This window comes from Acinonyx jubatus, chromosome C2 (assembly GCF_027475565.1).
Source record: "Acinonyx jubatus isolate Ajub_Pintada_27869175 chromosome C2, VMU_Ajub_asm_v1.0, whole genome shotgun sequence".
In the NCBI taxonomy this organism is placed as follows: Eukaryota; Metazoa; Chordata; class Mammalia; order Carnivora; family Felidae; genus Acinonyx; species Acinonyx jubatus.
In genome coordinates, this window is record NC_069384.1 from 89,616,827 (window position 1) to 89,640,999 (window position 24,173).

At 35.6% G+C, this 24,173-nt stretch overlaps 1 protein-coding gene across 11 annotated transcripts in view; it reads right to left on the reverse strand.

Annotated features, from left to right (window-relative positions):
- Positions 1-24,173, reverse strand: part of NAALADL2 (N-acetylated alpha-linked acidic dipeptidase like 2) — a 1,320,599-nt gene that overhangs the window by 314,980 nt on the left and 981,446 nt on the right. For all 11 annotated transcript variants that reach the window (XM_027061407.2, XM_053221202.1, XM_053221203.1 and 8 more), the window contains 2 exons: positions 14,939-15,031; positions 4,653-4,858 (listed from right to left, as the gene is read on the reverse strand). In XM_027061407.2, the coding sequence (XP_026917208.1) occupies positions 4,653-4,858; positions 14,939-15,031 (299 nt within the window). The remainder of the gene's footprint in view (positions 1-4,652; positions 4,859-14,938; positions 15,032-24,173) is intronic.

The window sequence follows — 24,173 nt, forward strand, 5'->3', positions numbered from 1 at the left end:
TTTTAAAAGAAAATGTTCTTAAATGGTTAACATCGTATGTGATTCAACTTTAGAATACAGAATGGAAAGTTTGCTCTAGACACAGAACTTGATTTTATAGTTATTGAATTAGAGAATAATTCATGGGTAAACTACTTCAGTGATTAATCAAACTAGGCCTTTCCTTGGAGACAATGAGCTAATTTTTACATAAGTGGCTCTTTATTCTGAGCAAAATGGGGCATAATACACCTTTGTCCCTGCACATATTACCTGAAATAAAACCTGATACATTTTATGCACATGAGTAGCATAAAATGATTTCAGCAGAATGGTTTTTCTACTTCTCTGCTGAACTATTCCCCAAACTGAATACCACTAAGCCTATTAATAAGGTGCCACTAAGAAGGTCTTCTATTATTTTCCACCTTTCTTGCACAAATATTTAATGACTAATCATCATGGTGACAATTCTATGGAAATGACTTAAAAACTGAACAACTTCATGTCTTAGGAATTTACTTTTCTTTCTCCAACACTATGAGATGGAAGACTATAAGGGCATGTGCACCTAACAAGTCAATAATATTATCCCTATTTCAAGTTGAACATTCAGCTGTACTTCTGCAAGAGAGCTGAAAAGACATTTCATTTAAAATACATATTTTTTGGGGCGTCTGGGTGGCGCAGTCGGTTAAGCGTCGGACTTCGGCCAGGTCACGATCTCGCGGTCCGTGAGTTCGAGCCCCGCGTCAGGCTCTGGGCTGATGGCTCAGAGCCTGGAGCCTGTTTCCGATTTTGTGTCTCCCTCTCTCTCTGCCCCTCCCCCGTTCATGCTCTGTCTCTCTCTGTCCCCAAAAAATAAATAAACGTTGAAAAAAAATTTAAATAAAAAAAAATAAAATACATATTTTTTTTTGAGACAGAGAGAAAGAGGAGAGAGGGAGAGAGAGAGAGAATGAGGAGGAGGGGCAGAAGGAGGGAGGGAGAGAGAGAGAGAGGGAGAGAGAGAGAGTCCTAAGCAGGCTCCACACTGTCAGTGCAGAGCCCAACACAGGACTCAAATTCATAAACGGTGAGATCATGTACGACCTGAGCCAAAAGCAAGAGTTGGACACTTAACTAACTGAACTACTCAGGCACACCTAAAATTAGTAAATATTTTAAATGAATAGGAATGATGACCTTAAGCTTAAATACTCTGCTTTACTGTTTAAAAAAATATGTTTAAAAATACTGTTAAAAAATATGTTTAAAAAAAAATGTCCCTCAAAAAATTGTTCAACAAGTGCTGTGGAAAAACAGCACTTTTTTTTTACATATTTACATACTACCACATAGATATATAGTGTCTATGTGGTAGTATGTAAATATACACACACACACACACACACATATGTATATGTATATATATATGTATATGTATGTATATATATATATATATATATATATATATATATATATATATATGTTAGTCCATTTAACACTCATGAGAACCTCATGCTAGTATATTCATTGGAGGATCAAGTCTTGAAGAAATTAATTTTGCCTAAGACCATCCATGTTATGTCAGAAAGAATTTGAAGTCTGACTTTTGACTGTAACATCCACAGTAGCCTGTGAAAAATGAAGCATCTTGAATAGAAGAAATGGTACTTTTCTTTAGTAAATGGTACTATTTTATTTAACAATGCTACTATTTATTTAGTAAAAAGTATGATAATTTTCCTCAACGATCAAGATTAGTATTGATTCAATTAAAAAAATAAAAATAACTCTACCACTATAAATTCCAGTTTTAAGTCTATTGACCAATATCACCTAACCTTTTTAATTACAACTATGGGTTCCAAGAGGTTCCTGTGCAAGCAAAATTAAATAGGGCAATACGACATGTCAACAGGTGCTCTCCTTACTCAGCTTCACTAGGATATCAATTTAGAGCATACATTGACTTTAGTCTAAAAGAAAAAGTTTCATTCTCAGGGGTAGTTTGGTACAAGTAGACACAATGGAAAAGCTAATAGTTTCCTAAATTCCTTCTCAGCCAGATAGTTACAAAATGGCTTTATGAACAGTATTGTAATAATCTTCTGAGATAGAGTAATTTTATATAGTATACTCTATGAGCCAATAATCAAATCTATATGTTATTCACCATGTTCCTATTCACCATTTTCTTTACTCATATATCTTTGCCTACCTAGTCATGGAAAAAGTAAGAAAATGACTGAACGAATAGTTAGTTGCCAAACATGCATACACACATAAATATGTTAGAACAGAGGTCCCTACTCTAACTGAATGTAAGAGATTTTTTTTTGACATAAATACTTTTTCCTATGAACTCCTACATTATAGATTTTTTAGTTGTATCTACTGATAGAGAAAATACAAAATTATTAAAAGGTAAAATGAATTCAGTAAAGCTTACAAATAAATCTATATTTTATTAACCACAAAAAATCTACTTAATTTGAAAATATAATTGCTTACATACATGTAAGGCCATAATATTGATTCAACTTACAAACTATGATGCTTGATGCTCAAATAAATTCAAAGACTTTTTGCAATAAACTTCCCCATGCATAGGGGCTCAGGATATATAAGTTTAGAATGTCTGTTGTTGGACAAGCCTAATTTGAGAAAGAACATAGTTTAGGAATATACATGTTAATTTAGGATTAACATAAATTTATTATGAAAGTTACTAGATAGATATGGAGAAGGCTGTTTGATACAGTGGAATAAATTTTTGGAATTTGAAAAGAATCTTGAAGATACTTTTTTAAAAACACACTTTACTGTTGCAAGAAAACTAAAGTATTGTTTTCTTTATGATTAAAAAACATTAAATACTAAAATCAGCCCAATTCACAAATATATTCCCCAAGTTGCATAACTTGATTATGTCTTTAAAGTAAGTAATTTGGAATAGAAGTTTGAGAGGTTGGTTTAGCTATTACATTTGCCATGTTACTAAAAATTTGTCAATTGAAAAAGGTTCTTTCATCAATGGAATTTGTTCATTTGAATTAGTTCTTTTGAATATGAAATAAACATTCACACAACTAATTTGAGTATAAAAAGTATTCTAATTTGCAATGTGTATATCTTGATAAATTTTACACTAAAATTTTCCCACTTTTAAGACTTCTTATTTTTCAAATTAAAAAAGATGCTTGCTATTTTCTTTTGTATATTTTTGATATTTTCTTTATAGTCAATAGACATTTTACCTTTGTTGTGAGTACTTAAATAAAAAAATGAAATAATAGTAGAATTTGCCCTTAGATATTTAGGATTCTTTTTTCTCCAAAGCTGAGGCAGCAAACAAACTAGAATATCAAATTGTTTTCTTTTCCTAGATAAAATTGTATAGATTTTTCCCCTACATTTTCCCACTAAACTTCTTTTTTTAAAAAAAAATCACAAAGTAAATAGAATATCTGAGAGTTTTACAATATTTTCATTGTTTTTAATATGGCATCAATCCAATTATTGGTTGTTATATCCCATTAAAAATACAGTGCATCTGTGAAACAGAGACATATCAAAAGGTTTGAAACTTAAATATTCCAGTGGTATTCTAACAATGATCCACTGCATGCTAGATTTCATTTGGATAAAGGCTTCCTAAGGTAGTTTAGATAGATAGATAGGTTAATAGGTAGATGCAGAAAAGAAGAGACAGAAAGACAGAGGTATAAGAATAGGAAGATTGAGGGGTACCTAGGTGGCTCAGTCAGTTAAATGTCCAACTTCAGCTCAGGTCATGATCTCATGGTTCGTGAATTCGAGCCCCACCTGGGGCTCCATGCTGACAGCTCAGAGCCTGGAGCCTGCTTCGAATTCTGTGTCTCCCTCTCTCTCTGTCCCTTCCCAAATTGCTCTCTCTCTCTCTCAAAAATAAATAAACATTAAAAATAAAAAAGAGGGGCGCCTGGGTGGCGCAGTCAGTTAAGCGTCCGACTTCAGCTCAGGTCATCATCTCGCGGTCCGTGAGTTCGAGCCCCGCATCAGGCTCTGGGCTGATGGCTCAGACCCTGGAGCCTGTTTCCGATTCTGTGTCTCCCTCTCTCTCTGCCCCTCCCCCGTTCATGCTCTGTCTCTCTCTGTCCCAAAAATAAATAAACGTTGAAAAAAAATTAAAAATAAAATAAAATAAAATAAAATAAAAAAGAATAGGAGGATTGAGTAGAGGGAGGGAGGAAGAAGGGGAAGAAGAAAGGAAACCGATATTTTGAGGCCAAACTACAAATTGTAGAACTAAGATATAATGCTAGAGTAGTAGGCATTTAACATAACAGATTGTTTCCTAATTCCAGATAATTGTTAGAAAGTTAAAAAGAAAAAAAGTAATTGCATGCATCACTTGATCTTTTCTTGTCCAGTAATTGTCAACCTGTCTAAGGAGAAATACAATAACCAGGCAAACACAATTGTGGGTATATCATAGTCTATAGGCAGCAAGAGTAAGGTAGTTGCAGGTCATACATAATTCACTGTGATCTAATTCCCCCTCATTCTTACAGGTGATCTCAACAAACTAGCAGATGGTTGAGAGGCACATTCTTATCCTTGGTTTTGACAACTTTATTTTGTCAACTTTAGTCAAAAAGAGTGAGTGCATGAGAGCCAGAAGAACATATTAATTAATGTACATTTACCTCTCCCCATTCATATGAGCCAATATTGCCAAAAGCTGTTCCTCCCCATGAACAGAAAACAATTGTGCGGTCTGGTCTCCACCCTCTCTTAACTCTTAACATCAAGGCCCGGATAAAAGCTGTGATTATGGCAGTGCTGCTGGCCCATTCTTGTCCATAATAACTGTATGCAGTGTGATGGTGGCTGCCAACTATGATATACCGATCTGGAAACAGAAGAAAACAAGGGCCATTAACACAAAATATAAACCCTAACAATAAATTTAATGACATTTACATAATCCTATTGCACAACCGAGCAACAATTATGTAAAATTGTTCTAATAATTAAGACTACTTTAACATTTTTCACCCACTGTCTTGATTCACACATCTGTGTATATCAAAGCAGAGGCAGCTGCTGAACTCAATTATGCTTCCAAAGCTTAGATCCATATTACTGTCCTTTACAACACGCATTTTAATTAATGAAGTATACAAATATGCCACAATGAAACCTTTATCTAACATTTTTCCAGAATCATAATGGGAAGTGCCCTGTAAACAATGTGTGTATGCTCAGTAAATATTAATGAACTATTAATACATATGAGGGAGTGCTTATCAGTAGCTATAAATATTAAATAATGTGGTAGTCATATATGGATTTTGAAAAAATCCAAATGAAGTATTTAGGAAATTAATTATAGCTTCCAACTTATAGTTTTATCTCCTCTCTCTGAAGAAAAAAAAAAAATCAACATCAAAAGTCATCCAACTACTGTAAAAGTTTCCTTCCCTTCCCTTCCCTTCCCTTCCCTTCCCTTCCCTTCCCTTCCTTTCCTTTCTTCTTTTTTAGAGACATACTGAGCACAAAAGGGGGGAAAGGACAGAGGGAGAAAGGGACAGAATCTTAAGCAGGTTGCATGCTCAGTGTGGAGTCAGATGAGGGCTTAAATCCCATGAAACTGGGATCATGACCGGAGTTGAAATCAAGAGTCAGACGCTCAGCCAACTAAGCCACTCAGGCACACCTGTAAAAGTTATCTTTTCACATATTTCATATAATCATACAAAATCCATTAGATACAACATGAAAAAGATCTGCATGACACATAGATGGGGCCTGCTCAATATACGTTACAGACTATTGCCAATAATAAGGTAGAATAAAAGCATATCTCCAGAGTTTCCTCTGATTTTGTTACCATTGAATGCTATTGGTATAGAACTATATTTATTTCACTAAATAGTCCTATACTTTCATGTAAAAGGTTTCTTCACCGAGTGTTATTTTATTCAGAGATGTCCCATAGCTCAATGGTGCAGACTTTGAAGCCAGCCTTCTTGCGTTTGGATCCAGTCTATTCAATTTGCTAGTTATATGACCTTGGGAAGCTTATCTAAGCTCTTTATGCCTTAATTTCTTCAGTAGAAAATCAAAATACAAATGGTACATACATTATTCAGTTCCTTTGAGTTTTATTTTTTAATTTTTTTAAAATATAATTTATTATCAAATTGGCTTCCATATAACACCCAGTGCTCATCCCAACAAGTGCCTTCCTCAATGCCCATCACCCACTTTCCACTCTCCCCTACCCATCAACCCTCAGTTTGTTCTCTGTATTTAAAAATCTGGTATGGTTTGCCTCCCTCCCTCTCTGTTTGTAACGTTTTTTCCCCCTTCCCCTCCTCCATGATTTTCTGTTAAGTTTCTCAAGATCTACATCTTGGAACATATAAGTGAAAACATATGATATCAGTCTTTCTCTGGCTGACTTATTTCACTCAGCATAATACCCTCCAGTTCCATCCACATTGCTACAAAAGGCCAGATTTCATTATTTCTCATGGCCAAGTAGTATTCCATTGTGTATATAAATCATATTTTTTTATCCATTCATCAGTTGATGGACATTTAGGCTCTTTCCATAATTTGGCTATTGTTCAAAGTGCTGCTGTAAACATTGGGGTACATGTGCCCCTATGCATCAGCACTCCTGTATCCCTTGGGTAAATTCCTAGCAGTGCTATTGCTGGGTCGTAGGGTGGTTCTATTTTTAATTTTTTTGAGGAACCTCCACACTGTTTTCCAGAGTGGCTGCGCCAATTTGCATTCCCACCAACAGTGAAAGAGGTTCCCATTTCTCCACATCCTCTCCAGCATCTATAGTCTCCTGATTTGTTCATTTTAGCCACTCTGACCAGCGTGAGGTAGTATCTCAGTGTGGCTTTGATTTGTATTTCCCTGATGAGAAGTCACATTGAGCATCCGTTTCATGTGTCCCTTGGCCATCTGAATGTCTTCTTTGGAAAATTGTCTATTGATGTCTTCTGCCCATTTATTCACTGGATTATTTGTTTTTTTGGGTGTGGAATTTAGTGAGTTCTTTATAGATTTTGGATACTGGCCCTTTATCTAATATGTCATTTGCAAATATCTTTTCTCATTCCGTTGGTTGCCTTTTAGTTATGTTGATTGTTTCCTTTGCAGTGCAGGAGCTTTTTATCTTGATGAGGTCCTAATAGTTCATCTTTGCTTTTAATTCCCTTGCCTTTGGAGATGTGTTGAGTAAGAAATTGCTATGGGTGAGGTCAAAGAGGTTGTTGCCTGCTTTCTCCTTTAGGGTATGATTTCCTGTTTCACATTCAGGTCCTTCATCCATTTTGAGTTTATTTTTTGTGAATGGTGTAAGAAAGTGTTCTAATTCCATTCTTCTGCATGTTGCTGTCCAGTTCTCCCAGCACCATTTGTTAAAGAGACTGTGTTTTTTCCATTGGATACTTTTTCCTGCTTTGTCAAAGATTAGTTGGCCATACTTTTGTGGGTCCAATTCTGGAGTCTCTATTCTATTCCATTGGTCTATGTGTCTGTTTTTGTACCAATACCATACTGTCTTGATGATTACTGCTTTGTAGTAGAGGCTAAAGTCTGGGATTGTGGTGCCTCCCACTTTGGTTTTCTTTTTCGATATTACTTGGCTATTTGGGGTCTTTTGTGGTTCCATACAAATTTTAGGATTGTTCTAGTTTTGAGAAGAATGCTGGTGCAATTTTGATGGGGATTGCATTGAATATGTAGATTGCTTTGGGTAGTACTGACATTTTAAAAATATTTATTCTTCCAATCCATGAGCACAGAATGTTTTTCCATTTCTTTGTGTCTTCTTCAATTTCCTTCATAAGCTTTCTATAGTTTTCAGCATACAGATCTTTTACATCTTTGGTTAGGTTTATTCCCAGGTATTTTATGGTTCTTGGTGCAATTGTTAATGGATCAATTCTTTATTTCTCCTTCTGGTTCTTCATTATTGCTGTATAAAAATACAACCAATTTCTGTATGTTGATTTTGTACCCTGTGATTTTGCTGAATTCATGTATCACTTCTAGCAGACTTTGGGTGGAGTCTGTCAGGTATTCCATGTAGAGTATTATGTTGTCTGTGAAAAGTGAAAGTTTGACTTCTTCTTTGCCAATTTTGATGCCTTTTATTTCATTTTGTTTTCTGATTGCTGATGCTAGGACTTCCAATACTATGTTAAACAACAATGGTGAGAGTAGACATCCCTGTTGTATTCCAGATCTCAGGGGAAAAGCTCTCAATTTTTCTGAATAAGGATGATATTAGCTGTGGGCTTTTCATAAATGGCTTTTATGAAGTTTAAGGCTGTTCCTTCTATCCCAACTTTCTCGGGGATTTTTATTAAGAAAGGATGCTGTATTTTGTCAAATGCTTTTTCTGCATCTATTAACAGGATCATATAGTTCTTATCCTTTCTTTTATTAATGTGATGTATCACATTGATTGATTTGCAAATATTGAACCAGCCCTGCAGCCCAAGAATGAATCCCACTTGATCATGGTAAATAATTCTTTTTATATGCTGTTGAATTCGATTTGCTAGTATATTGGTGAGAATTTTTGCATCCATATTCATCAGAGATATTGGCCAGTAGTTCTCTTTTTTTGTTGGTCTTTGTCTGGTTTGTCTTCATACTTCATAGAATGAGTCTGGAAGTTTTCCTTCCATTTCTATTTTTTGGAACAGCTTGAGACGGATAGGTATTAACTCTGCTTTACATGTCTGGTAGAATTCCCTAGGGAAGAATCCAAGACTTTTATTTGTTGGGAGATTTTTGATAACTGATTCAATTACTTCACTAGTTATGGGTCTGTTCAAATTTTCTATTTCTTCCGGTTTGAGTTTTAGTAGTATGTGAGTGTTTAGGAATTTGACCATTTCTTCCAGGTTGCCCAGTTTGTTGGCATATAATTTTTCATAGTATTCCCTGATAATTGCTTGTGTTTCTGAGGGACTGGTTGTAATAAATCCATTTTCATTCATGATTTTATCTATTTGGGTCCTCTCTCTTTTCTTTTTGAGAAGCCTAGCTAAGGTTTATCAATTTTGTTTATTTTTTCAAAAAACCAACTCTTAGTTTCATTTCTCCATTCTACTGTTTTGTTTTGTTTTGTTTTGTTTTTGGATTCTATATTGCTTATTTCTGCTTTGATCTTTATTATTTCTCTTCTTCTGCTGTTTTTGGGGTGTCTTTGCTATTCTGCTTCTATTTCCTTTAGGTGTGCTGTTACATTTTGCATTTGGGATTTTTCTTGTTTCTTGAGATAGGCCTGGATTGCAAATGTATTTTCTCTTAGGACTGCCTTTGCTGCATTCCCAAAGGGTTTGGATTGTTGTGTTTTCATTTTCATTTGTTTCCATATATTTTTTAATTTCTTCTCTAATTGCCTGGTTGACCCATTCATTCTTTAGTACGATGTTCTTTAACCTCCATGCTTTTCAAGGTTTTCCAGACTTTTTCCTATGGTTGATTTCAAGTTCCATAGCATTGTGGTCTGAAAGTGTGCATGGTATGATCTCAATTCTTTGGTATTTATTGAGGGCCGTTTTGTGACCCAATATGTGATCTATTTTGGAGAATGTTCCATGTGTACTTGAGAAGAAAGTATATTCTGTTGCTTTAGGATGCAGAGTTCTAAATACATCTGTCAAGGCCATCTGGTTCAATGTTTCTTGAACCAGGGACATTGTTTCTTACTGATTCTGTGTCTAGATGATCTGTCCATTGTTGTAAGTGGAGTATTAAAGTCCCCTGGAATTACCACATTCTTACCAATAAGATTGCTTTTGTTTGTGATTAATTGTTTTATATATTTGGGTGCTCTCAAATTCGGTGCATACATATTTATGTTGTTAGCTCTTCCTGATGGATAGACCCTGGAATTATTATATAACGCTCTTCTTCATCTCTTGTGACAGCCTTTAATTTAAAGTCTAGTTTGTCTAAGTATGGCTACACCAGCTTTCTTTTTTTCTTTTAATTTTTTTAATGTTTGTTTATTTTTGAAAGAGAAAGAGAGAGTGTGAGCAGAGGAAGGGCAGAGAGAGAGGGAGACACAGAATCTGAAGCAGGTTCCAGGCTCTGAGGTGTCAGCACAGAGCGTGATGTGGGGCTTGAACCCACAAACTGTGAGATCATGACCTGAGCCGAAGTCGGATGCTTAACCAGCTGAGCCACCCAGGTGGTCATACACCAGCTTTCTTTTGACTCCAGTAGCAGGATAGATAGTTCTCACTTCTATCTCACTTTCAATCCCCTCACTTTCAATCTAAAGGTGTCCTCAGGTCTAAAATGGGTCTCTTGTAGACAGCAAATAGATGTGTCTTGCTTTTTTATCCATTCTGATACCCTATGTCTTTTGATTGGAGTATATAGTCTATTTACATTTAGTGTTATTATTGAAAGATATGGGTTTAGAGCCATTGTGTTATCTGCAGGTTTCATGGTTGTAGTGATGTCTCTGGTCCTTTGTGGTCCTTGCAACATTTCTCTCACAGAGTCCCCCTTAGGATCTCTTGTAGGGCTGGTTTAGTGGTGATGAATTCCTTCAGTTTTTGTTTGTTTGGGAAAACTTTTATCTCTCCTTCTATTCTGAATGACAGGCTTGCTGGATAAAGGATTCTTGGCTGCATATTTTTTCTGTTCATCACATCGAATATTTCCTACCATTCCTCTCTGGCCTGCCAAGTTTCAATAGATAGGTCGGCTACTACCCTTATGTGTCTACTTTGTATGATAAAGCCCGTTTATCCTTAACTGCTTTCAGAACTCTCTCTTTATCCTGGTATTTTGCTAGTTTTCCTATGATATATTGTGCAGAAGATTGATTCTTCTGGGATTGTCTAAAGGGAGTTCTCTGTGCCTCTTGGATTTCATGTCTGTTTCCGTCCCCAGATTGGGGAAGTTCTCAGCTATGATTTGTTCAAATACACCTTCACCCCCTTTCTCTCTCTTTTTCTGGAATTCCTATGATACAGATATTGTTGCATTTGATTGCATTACTTAGTTCTCTAATTCTCCTCTTGTGATCCTGGATTTCTTTAATCTCTTTCTTCTCAGCTTCCTCTTTTTCCATAATTTTATCTTCTAATTAACCTATTCTCCCCTCTGCCCCTTCAATCCTTGCTTTGGTCATCTCCATTTTATTTTACACCTCATTTATAGCATTTTTAAACTCATCATGACTTTTTTTAAGTTCCTTGATCTCTGCAGCAATAGATTCTCTGCTATCTTCTATGCTTTCTTCAAGACCAGTGATTAATCTTGTGACTATTATTCTAAATTCTTGTTCAGTTATATTGCTTATATCTGTTTTGATCAATTCTTTACCTGTCACTTCTCCCTGGAATTTTTTTTGAGGAGAATTCTTCTGTTTGGTTATTTTGGCTAGTTTTCTGTCCCTTATGAGTTTTCATTTTTTTTTAAATGTTTTATTTATTATTGAGACAGAGAGAGACAGAGCATGAGCAGGGGAGGGGCAGAGAGAGAAGGAAACACAGAATCTGAAGCAGGCTCCACGCTCTGAGCTGTCAGCACAGAGCCCAACGTGGGGCTTGAACTCACAAACCGCAAGATCATGACCTGAGCTGAAGTTGGACGCTTAACTAACTGAGCCACCCAGGCGCCCCTGCCTTATGAGTTTTAAAAGCTTGTTGTGTGCTCTCCATCTGAAAGCACTGCTATATTAAAGGGGCATCACACACTGTCCAGGGCCTGGCCCTTCAGGAGGTGTTTTTTTTTTTTGGGAGAGTGTTACTTGATTTCTGTTGTTGTGACTTGGGTTATTTTCCTCGTGATGTTTTGGGCTCTCCACCAAATGTGCTTTGATTTGTTCCTTGAAGTAGCCCTGGAAAGGAAAACAAACAGGAAACAAAAACATGCAAACACACAAACAAAAAACAAACAAACGAAAAACAATCTAAAAGTAAAAAACCAGAAACACCCACTACAAGTAAAGAACAGGGTGGAGGCGATGCTGATGGAAGAGCACATACAAAGAGAAAAATGACAGGGGTGGGGAAAAAGAAGCAATAAACATTGACCAGGCAGAGAGACTAAAAGGCTTAATCCAGACAGAGAGAAAGGAAATTAAGGAAGGAGGCAGGGGGAGAAGAAATTAAGATAAAGTTACCCAGACAGAGAAACTATATAGCTTGATTATTCCAGAGACAGAGAAAGGGAAGTAAAGAAGGAGGTGTAGAACATGTATCAAGAGAATGGATTAAATATGTCTGTTTAGACAAACCAACAACCAGAGTAACCAGCCTAGAGGAGGGAAGAGATAAGAAGGAGAAAATGAAGGAAGAATATATCTAAATAACCTCTGAGAATTAATCCAGGCAATGCAGCAGCACTGGTCTGGAGGAGTGGGTCCTCTGGTTCCTCAGCATCTATCCTGTCCCAGTAGATATGCAGTCATCCGGCACGGAGGGGCATGGTTTGGTGTAGGTGAGTCCTGCCTCCACTGTGGGCCCTGCAGATCAATCCCTGAGGCTCCACCTTGGTGGTGGTGGGGAGAGAAATGGCAACCCCCCCTCCCCCACTCAGTCTCTTCTCCACAGACCCTGTGGACCCATCCTCACTGTGCTATGGGTGCAGACGAGGCCATCTGTCTTGTTCCACCGACTCCCATGCCCTGGAGCTTGGCTGGGATTTAAACTCCTGCTCCGTGAGCCCTGGCACTGGGGAAGCACCTCTCTATGCCACCCAATATGTGGTCCTGGCTTGTTTTGTCCTCTCTCACAGTACTCCAAGGAGGGGACCACTTTCTCCTACTGTGGACTGAGCCCCTGACCTAGCTACTGAGTCCAGGGCTGGTTTCCCTCCTCCCAGGTGCGAGAACAGGGCACCTGCCCCCGTCCATAGAAAGCCCACAGTTAGAGATGGGATCCCTCTCCGTCCCCGTCTGAGGTTTTTTCTCTTGTCCAGATACAGTCCTATGCTTACCCAGTTGCTGTTCCTCTCCCTTTGTTTCTCCACAGAAGGGGATCCCTCCCCTTCATGCCTACACAGCCCGTTTTATCTGCCCCAGTTTGTAATCACCCACACATAGCCCACCATCCCAGTGTCTCCCTAGTAGATTCAGACTCTTTTCCTCCCAGACTCTTGGGGTTCAAAGTCCTTTGGCTTCAACCCTTCTTTGTTTGAGAGATGCAGGAAGTATGGATCCCCCTACTTCTCTGCCTTGTTGGCCTCTCCTCCTAGTTGCTTTGAGTTTTAAATGAGTTACTATTTGCAAGGCACTTTTAACAGGGCCTATCACATAAGGACTGCCTATGTGTGGAATAAATGAATTATCCCTTCGTGGCAGCAAAAAGCTATTTGATGGGAAATCACTGTGTGAAGCTATTTTAGTTTTCTATACTGATTTTTGAACCAGCAATAAATTTGATCTGCCAATGTTTTATCAAAATTTAAGTAATAGTATATATACAGTGGCTGTAAAGGTTGAAACTCAGGAAATGTATTTACTCATCTCCGAGATATGTGCGAAAGTTCTGCTTGGGATTATCTGTATTCTAGATAAACCATATGTAAAAGCCTTAATACTAATTGATGATTGTTTCTAATTTTCAGAGCCATTAAATAAGAAAATCATGTTAATGAGCAGCTAATATTTTTGTGTAGGATTCAAATAAGCAAAATTTGAGAAGCTTTACATCTTATACACTGAAGAATACTACTAGTAAATTGATTTTAAGAAATTGATTTTTTCTATATTGAATTTCAATTTGGAAAGCTATTTTACCCTAAAGCTAATATAGTTTTGTACAGTTTGGTTTTTCCATAAAAACTGGCAAATGCACCAATGATGACAAATATTTCTGGTGCTTCAATTAGAGATTCTGATGATGAAAACTGGTTGAAATAGTTGAAATGCAACAGTACCAATTTCCAAATCTATTTATACATTGTATTTAAAGACATTAAATCAGAGGTTGTTCACCATTGCTACTGTAAGGAAATCAGAGAAAATACGTATCTTCCATAAATTTTATAGAAGTTGGCTGGCAGGAAACTTGGGGGTACGTAAAACTTGATTTCAGAATTTTCTGGGTTATCAATTATAGAGTCAATTTGACAAAAGTTGTGGCGAAAAATAATCCTCCAAGGAGAATTTGAGTAAATATCCCAACCAAATCAACAGAAGTGACACAAGTGTGCTAAATAGACCACTGCATTCTACCCTGCATACTAAGCACATCAGATAGCAGCATGTGGCTCAACCTCACAATGTATTTGGAAGTGTTGCTATATTAATCTCTTAATTAATATATGTACCAGTATGTTTTACTTTTTTAGCCTGCATAACATCATCTGAAGATGCCATAAGCATCCCAAAGACAGGCGGAAAATAATTTAAAATTTTACCAGGTGATCATTTTCATAAGCATCTTCAAAATCTAAAGCCATGTAAACATTAGGCAGAACTGTCAGTGGACCAAGGCTCATAGAAAATATAGTATAACACTGAAAGATCATATTTTGGAAATAAAAACTTTTATTTTTTAAAAAAGACATCATTAAAACTAAAATATTTTCTTTCTAAAGTAGTCTTTTCTTGATAAAAGTGAAAATTCCAGTGGTGTTACAGAGAAGAGCAATAAAAAAACAAAATAACCCAAAAAACCATTGGTTTTTTGTAGCTTTTCTTCATGAGGAACATGCCAATTTAATAAATCTAAACTCTGTTTTCTCATTTTGGGTTTTTTCCCCTTACACTTCCTACTTTGATTTATTTTTGAAGAGAATAAGAAAGAGAATGAAGACCTACTTCTTCATTTCATATTGACTCACTCTTATAGTGGCGTGTGTGAACTAGTTACATCTAAAGTAGGTCATTTAATTATGCTATTACATTGTTATAGAGAATTTTCTTGTGATGGTTCATATAAAGTATAGATTATAAATATAGATATAAATACTTAGCCCTACTTACCTGGAGATGTCAAGCCCTTTAAATATCCAACAACATTAGTAACTGTTTTGAATTTGGTAACTGTCTGAATTTGCATGCTGACAATTCTCTGATCTGAAAAAAAAATTTAAGATATTTATTCTCCTATAATGTGTTATTTTTTCTTAAAAAGTCAAATTAATCTAATATCATTACAAACAATTGGATTTTTCTAGATAACAAAAGTTACACTTTTTGACAAATATCTTCTCCATATTTTGTGTAGAATTTATTTTAGGTACTAGTTATACAATGATGACTAAGTTACAATTGCTGGCCTCACAGAACTTCAGAGCTATAAATAGACAATTCTAAACTTCACATTCAGAGCTACAGTGAGGTTCAACATGAGAGCACACAGAAGACCTCAGGGAGATGTGGAAAACTCCTATTTTAAAAAAAATATGTATTGGATAAAGATATTTCCAAAAAAATTATGTACTTTTCTAGCTTCAGAAAAAGAACATGTAGAAGATAATTTAACCTTTACTGTATGACTCATTATTACATTATCCCATTGAAAACTAAAGTATTACAGATATTAAAAGAATAGATTTCTAAAGCTATACATATTTCCACATATTTCAGTCTTCATTTTCATCTGTGTTGTTTTGTTTCTCACCTCCATTCTAAATCGCCACATATTGCTTTGCCTTTTTTGAGTTCTTGCATCTATGCTTGATATTCAAACATTTTGACAACACATAAGGCAAAGACACCAATCAGGAGATACATTAGTCACAGTCCTAAAGCTGTCTTTGAAGACCTTTAGGGGTAACATATATTAATCCTGTATCTGATGGATCCCAAGAAGTCTGGAGGTAAGGGAGTTTCTAAGAGAGGTTCAAGGGTAGCCAGGAGGTTCTGTTGGGGGGGGGAGGGTGACAATTAGAAAGTAGCTAATGCAAAGTGGCAGGTCTATACTGACAGACCTTCCAATATCACTTTTTTCTGCTAGATGAAAATTGTTACAATAAATAAGTTTCTTCCTTCCTTGAATGTACCCTTTCTAACAACGTAAATGGGAAATCAGTATACTGGATTTGTTAATAGTATAACTAAAACAAAAGTAGAGATGCCCTGAGAGAATGCCTGAGCATCCCATATATGAGAAAAGGAAATCTGCTTAGAGCCCAAGTATTGTGGTTTTAATTCAGGTGCTTTGCAGTTTTGTTTGTTTTAAATTAATATAATTTGTTTCCTACAGCAGTTTCAGATTTACAGAAAAATCGATCAGAAAGTACAAAGTTCCCAAATATCCAGTGTCTTTTCCCGACCCTATTATTAACATCTTTCATTAGTGTGATATATTCATTACCTTTGATGACCAATATGAATACATAATTATTAACTAAAATTCATAGTTTACATTAGGGTTCACCCTTTGTGTTATAAATACTATGTGTATTGAAAATGCAAAACGTCACGTATCCAATACTACAGTATCATACAGAATAGTTTGACTGCCCTAACAATTTCCTGTGCTCTACCTTTTCATCCTTCCTCTACCCCCTCCTTATTGAACCCCTGGCAACCATTGATCTTTTAAATTTCTCCATACTGTTGTTTTCTTCCAGAACATCATACAGTTGGACTCATATGTTTGTTTTTAATGCTCTGTTCTACATTTGTTCCAAATAGTCCAATTAAGTAAACTTTATTATTATTATATGTTAAATGTTTATTTATTTTGAGAGAGAGAGAGAGAGAGAGCGAGCAGGGGTGAGGGGCAGAGAGAGAGAGAGGGAGAGGCAGAGAGAGAATCCCAAGCAGGCTCCATGCTGTCAGCACTGAGTCCAACACAGGGCTCAATCTCAGGAACAATGAGATTATGACCTAAAATCAAGAATTGAGCCATCCACATGTGCCCAGAGAAGTGAACTTTACATAAGAGAGTCATTACTTTTTGTTTTTAAAAAATCTTTCCAATCTATTTCTTTAGCATCTTCTTACTACACCCATAGCCAGAAGCAAGGGAAACAAAAGCAAAAATGAACTATTGGGACTTCATCAAGGTAAGGAGCTTCTGCACAGTGAAGGCAATAATCAACAAAACTAAAAGGCAACCTATGGAATGGAAGACAATATTTGAAAATGACATATGTGATAAAGGGTTAATACCCAAAATCTATACAGAACTTACCAAACTCAACACCCAAAAAACAAATAACCCAATTAAGAATGGGCAGAAGACATGAATACACACTTTTCCAAAGAAAACATCCAGATGGCTAAAAGACACATGAAAAGATGCTCAATATCATTCATCATCAGGGAAATACAAATCAAAATCACAATGAGATACCACCCCAGCCCTGTCAGAATGGCTAAAATTAACAACTAAGGAAATAACAGATGTTGGTGAGGATGTGGAGAAAGGGGAATCCTCTTGCACTGTTAGCAGGAATGCAAACTTGTGCAGTAACTCTAGAAAACTGTATGGAGGTTTCTCAAAAAATTAAAAATAGAATTACTCTATGACCTAGCAATTGCACTTCTAGGAATTTATCCAAAGGATATAAGATTGCTGATTTGAAAGGGCACATGTACCCCAATGTTTATAGCAGTGCTATCAACAATTGCCAAATTTTGGAAAGAGCCCAAATATCCATCAACTGATGAATGGATTAAGAAAACTCCACAACAGAATACTACTCAGCCATGAAAAAGAATGAAAGCTTGCCATTTGCAAAAATGTGCATGGAACTGGAGAATATTATGCTAAGCAAAATAAGTCAAAGAAAAACAGACATCACATGATTTTACTCATATGTGGAGTTTGAGAAACTTAACAGATGATCATAGGGGAAGGGAAGGAAAAATAAGAAAAAACAGAGAGGGAGGCACACCATAAGAGACTCAAATACAGAGAACAAACTTAGAGTTGATGGGGGTGGAGGGGTGGGGGAGATGGGGAAAATGGGTGATGGGCATTAAGGAGGGCACTTGTTGGGATGAGCACTGGGTGTTATATGTAAGTTATGAATCACTGGATTCTACTCTTGAGGCCAAGACTACACTGTATGTTAACTAAATTGAGAAATAAATAAATACATATACATACATATATATATAAATTAAAAATTAAAAAAAGATGTTTACTATACCTTCCTCAAAAATTCTCTTTCAGATGAAAAAATATCACTTCTCTTTCTACTTTGCTAAGAGATTTTATCACAAGCAGATGTTAAATCATCTTTTGAGATAATTGTAAGCCTTTTCACTTTACAATGTTAAAAAATGCATATATTCCTGGAATAAGATCTACTTGGTCATGATATGTTTTCTGTAATTGGTCACTAATATTTTTAGGCTATTTCAATAAATATTTATAAGTTATTGGTTGACGATTTTACATACCTTTTGTCCTTATCTGATTTTGATATCTGGATTATACAACCTCACAAATATTTAGAGATATTTGCTTCTTTTTCTAGATTTTCTAAGAGTTTATATGTAGCATGAGGACTTTCCATTTTCCAAAGGAATGCTAGGATTCATACATACACTGATCCTCATATTTTGTGTGCGGGATGGGGAAAGAGGGTACATTCTCAATGTATATTTTCATTTCACTTAATAATTTCAAATAAATAATAATGGTTATAAATACATTATGATTTTTAACATTTTTATTTCTTCTAATTCACTTGGATTTAGTTGTTCATTCTATTCTTGTGCTTCCAAAAAAAAAGCACTGCCATATATCTGTTATTTTGTCCTCTTTTCTGTCATTAACTCACTTCTGTTTCTTATTTTTCCTTTATCAGTTTTGGTAGAAGTAGCTAATATATTAGTATTTTCAAAGAACGAGTTTTGGGATTTGTAGATCCTCATTTTATATTTTTTCAACTTCAATATTAAGTTCTATGCTTACTATTACCTTTGTTCAATTCTACCTGGATGCCTTTAAGGCTACAGATTTTCTGTACAGATGTTGTAAATTAATTTTGATACAGTCTTATTATCCTACATTCTAAATTTTAAGATTTCTATTATCATTCTTTTCATAATATACATATTAGTTCAAATAATTTTTTAAATATCCAAATACAAGGTGTGTGTTACAGTTTTGATACTGATATCTAACTTAAATGTGGGCAGAAAACAAGCTTTATATGCTACTGGTATTTTGATGTTATGTGAGAATTGTTTTGTGACCCTTAGGGTATTGCGTCTGATAAATGCAGAATATACATTTTAATAAAATGTTCAATATAAAAATGGGCCTTTCTTGTTAATGACTGCAACATTTCCTATACATATCAAATAGATCAAACTGGAAAACTGTGTAGCTATAGCCTTATAGAATTGTTGTATATATTTTCTGTTAATGATTGAGACATCTTAAAGTTTCTCATATGATTTGTATTTATTAATTGTCCTGGTAATACTATCAAATTATTATTTGCATATTTTTAGCCCAGTTAGTTTCATGCATTCATGCATTTGGAGTTGCTGTATCTTTTGGATTTCTATACAGAATACATAGAACAATTATTCTTTACATCTACTCTATCCCAAGTTTTTTCTAAAGTCTTCCTTCCCATTCCCCTCTGATATTAATATAATTACTCTATCTTTCTTTTGCTTAGTATTTCTCCAATACATATTTTCCCAGCATTGCATTTGCTTTTGCCAGGCATCCCAGGGGCATCTCTGGCTCGGGGACAATCTGTATGCAAATTTCTTGGCTTGGAGTTTCTGTACTACAATAGTAGTGGAAATTCTGAGCTAGAGTTTTTGATTTCCAAAAACAGACTTTTTTTTATCATCCGGAGCTCAGATGAAGAAAGCTTTCCTCCACCAGTATGTGAATTCCTTTCTAGTCTTTCTACTACCATCCCACAGTGCTGCATTTATATAGGGATGCCAGTTAAAACCCCTTGCTCCCCATAGGCATATAACCACGTCTTCTGTCCTTGTGTGAATGCTGTATTCCCACTCTAACTCATCAGAACTTCCCAATACTAGGCAACCATAGCGTAAACTCTTTTGTTTATCTGATTTTCATTCCATCTTTATCTTTTTATCTTCCATCTTTAAATATTTTATCCTGCCTTCTGCACATCCTGAAGTCTACGATTCCTATTTAGAAGAAACACAGCAGCCTGAGAAAGTGAAGACAATCTTTTGCTCTGAGAAGAATGCTGTATTTGCACTGGATCCTTCTAACCAAGAGCAAGACCTTCTTATGTATCACTGAGCAAGGGCCAGACCAAAATAATGATATGTAATACAGCAAAAATCACCTTTTCATCTATTTATTTGCATCCCCATACATGATACTGATCCTAATACATACTGTTTCATAATATTCCATATCCATGTCTGAAAACAAATATGCATAGAGTCTGCTTCCCTTCACCGGAAGCAGCACCATGATCCCACTTTCAATTTTAACAATGAATGTCAGCAAAACTTTGGATAAACTCTTAAGATGCATCTACTGCTGTTGGCGTTACTAGTTTAAACAACTCATTGGTAAGGCAATATTACTCTTCATAACAATAAAAATAGCAATCTTGCAAGTTGGAATTTATTTTATAAGAATAACTGAACTCTTCCCAGTATAATCTATAATAGCACTTACAGAAAACAGCATAAATATCCCAAATAAGGAGATGACTTAGAAAATTGTGACAAAATGTGCCTGTTAAAATGTGAAAATAATATGTAGAATCATGGATATGCTATAATGAAAACAATAGAATATCAAGAGATATAGAAAATGACTGAACTTAGGTAAAAATGTGTGTGTTTACAGGCAAAATATTTAAGAAGATAGATTAATAAATGAAACAAAATTTGGGTTAGGAAGGCCTCCCCAGGTCTGCTGGGGTGAAATACTGGTGTTAAAGAGCTTGAACAAATCTGAACCCTTGGACATTTATTCTTTTACTCCAACTCCCAAGGGGGGATGGGACTTACAACCTAAGGAGACCATCTCCTATTGCTCTGCTTTATAACACCAAATCCCTGAAAACTGAGGCTGCCTGGGGAACTGGCAGAACATTAAAGACGTTTAGAATAGTTCCATATTATCTGAAGACATGTTGACTCTCATTATGGAAGCCCAAAAAGATATACACTGGAGTCTCACTTGAGCTCTGTCTTCCCATAAGTCATAAGAAGGGTAGCTAATACCTCCAGAGTAACATAAACCCCCAGCCTAAAATATCTAGATATCCGGTTGTGAGGTCCACAGCCACACAAAAGAAACTTAACACAATGAACACATACACTACCCAAAGTAAACATATTGCAACACACAATACATGAATTTAAAAATAAGTATTATAATTAAACACAAAACATAAGGTGATGCATTAGCAATAAGAAATAACCAGGAAACATTTTAAAAAAGACATAACAGGTAAGGAAATAGAAAAATTGAAAGAAATATGACAATAGATAGGATGAGTAGAGATAATAAGTAATAGATAGCTATAACTGAAATTGAATTTGAGAGCTATATCAGATTGAGCAATTTTCCAGAAACAACAGAAAAGGGTAGAGAGAAAATATGAAATTACAATTAAAATTCATGGTGGACAGTAATAGGAGTTCTAAAAAGGATACTAGAAAGAAGAAGAAGAAATGGAAGAGAGAAAATATTTAAAGAAAAAATATTTTTCCAGAAAAAAAGGAAAAACACATTGTATATTTTATACAGTAAAGTGTAAAAGCATGAAAGACATAGAGAAAAAAATTTTAAAGTTCCCAGTGTGAAAAGTAGGTAACTCACAAAATAAGAAAGAAAGAATCAGATTGATATCAAGCTTTTCAAAGACAATATGATACCAAAAGCCCATAAATTAATGTTGTTAAAGAAATTTTAAAAATAGCAAGAGAAACTTTGAACCTAGAATGTTTGGTAACAGGAAAGTGAGGGCAACTAAGGTGTCCATCCCTGGAGTAACGGATATATCAAGTGTAGTAAAGCTACTGTTTTCAATATCATAAGCACCTAGAAGCAATGTGGTAAATGTACCTAGGACAGCATGGATAGATATTAACCACAGAGTGATACATGAAAAAAAATAAATAAGAGAATTAAAAAAACTATATTGCTCAATAATATTATACAATTAAATGTTTATATATTCAAGAACTAAGTACATTTTCTTGTTTTCTCCTTCACTTCCTTTCTATTCCTGAATGATTCAGTCCTAAGGCCATTAGGTGAAGTTGGCCAAGGTTATCACCTCTGACAGTGGCAGTAGAAGATGATGGCACTGTGGCCCTGAGCAAGGGGTTGAAGATCATGTGAGTTAAGGAAAGCATCTAAATGGGTTGGGGTGGTCCATCACGGGGTGTCAGGGCCCAGTGTGTGTGTGTGTGTGTGTGTGTGTGTGTGTGTGTGTGTGTGAGAGAGAGAGAGAGAGAGAAAGAGAGAGAGAGCACCTGGAAATGGGGAAGAATGCAACTGTCAGAGGGAATACTGCAATAAGAGAAATCAATGCTGCAGACTGCGAAGGGCATCCCCGTTTAAGGACTGAACAACACACAGTGTTAGGGGCTGAAAAGGGTAAGGAAGTTAACTGCATTGGGAGTGGGGGACAGGCACAGCATTTGATATAGGGTGAATAGTCCATATGGGGCTGTGCCTGGCTTGATTGTCAGAGCCGTTATGGAGTGAGAAAGGCATTATTTTTTTTTTTTAGTGTTTATTTCTTTATTTTGAGAGAGAGTGCATGCATGAACAAAGGAGGGGCAGAGAGAGAGAAGGAAAGACAGAATCCCAAGCAGGCTCCACACTGTCAACACGGAACCTGATGATGATGTGGGGCCCAATCCCATGAACCATGAGATCATGACCTGAGTGGAAATCAAGAGAAAGACACTCAACTGACTGAGCCATCCAGGCACCCCGAGAAAGGCATTCTTATGGAGGAAATAGTAAGGACATCAGTTGGTTATACACAACAGAACTAATTAACCCATGTAATATTTAAGATAATGAGAAGCAGATTTCTCACTATGAATTGATTTGCAAACATGGAAGGAGAAAAAACTAGGTCTTGATATGTCCTTTTGGTTTTCTAGATATATATACACAGATATAAAAATAAATTTAGATCTAATCTATTTGAACATATATATTCATACATATTTATGTTAAAGTATATTTCCCTAGTTTTGTTTACCAAGAGGTACTGAAGAAAAGTAACACTCCAATAGCAACGTGCCCATCTAGAATCCACATCTTGTTTTCTAGATAACATTCTCTACTCAAAGGAACTAGGACTCTTTGGAGAAATGGCTGATAACAGTGTTGGGGCTGGGAAGGACAAAATGATTTGGTAGATCAAACTTTTGCTGTGTAAAAAACTAAGGAAATTCTCAAAAAAAATAATGAGAATATGCCAACAGACAGAAGCCTAGGTTGAAGGTGCTATTTTGGGCTGAACTGGGACAATTTGAGCATCAAAATAAACATAGTACTGGATTATAACCCACTGAATAAATTAGGGATGTAAATCCATTTATATATATATATTATATATATATATATATATATATATATATATATATATACACTACATATATAAATTGGTACTATATATATATATATACTATATATAGTATTTGATACTATATATACATATACATAAATATGCTGATACTATTGATACTATATCTATAAATAAACACAAATAGGAAAAAGAAAGCTCTTCTTTACAATAGAATGTCAATTAATAAAAGTAGAGGGATGATGAACTTGGAAGGCCACCACCATTGGCATTATCTTTGTAATGACTAATTGGGAAACAAGCATGACTTCAAGTGAATATTAATTGTAAAGAGAAAAATAAAAAAAATAGTAATTTCAATGAGGAGTCCTCACAGACACTTCCTTGATCAAATCATCAAAGTTAGCGTTACCAATGATGGGACAGACTGATATCAGCAACGGGAAAAACAGTTTCACTCTGTAATATCGCTGCCAAATGTGCAGAGGCTTCAATTATTCAGGAGAAAACATCAGATAAACCCAGACTTGGGGAACATTCTGCAGATACTGGCATATAAGCTTCAAAGGTGGTAAAGCAATGAAAGTCAAGCAATGAATGAGACTGTTCCAGGTCGAAGGAAACGGGAAACTTGATAACTCACAACACATAACCCTAGTTTAGATCTATTTGATATTTAGGACATTACCGAAACAACCGGCAAATCTGTATGGAGCTTTTGGGAGTGCCTGGTAGTAATG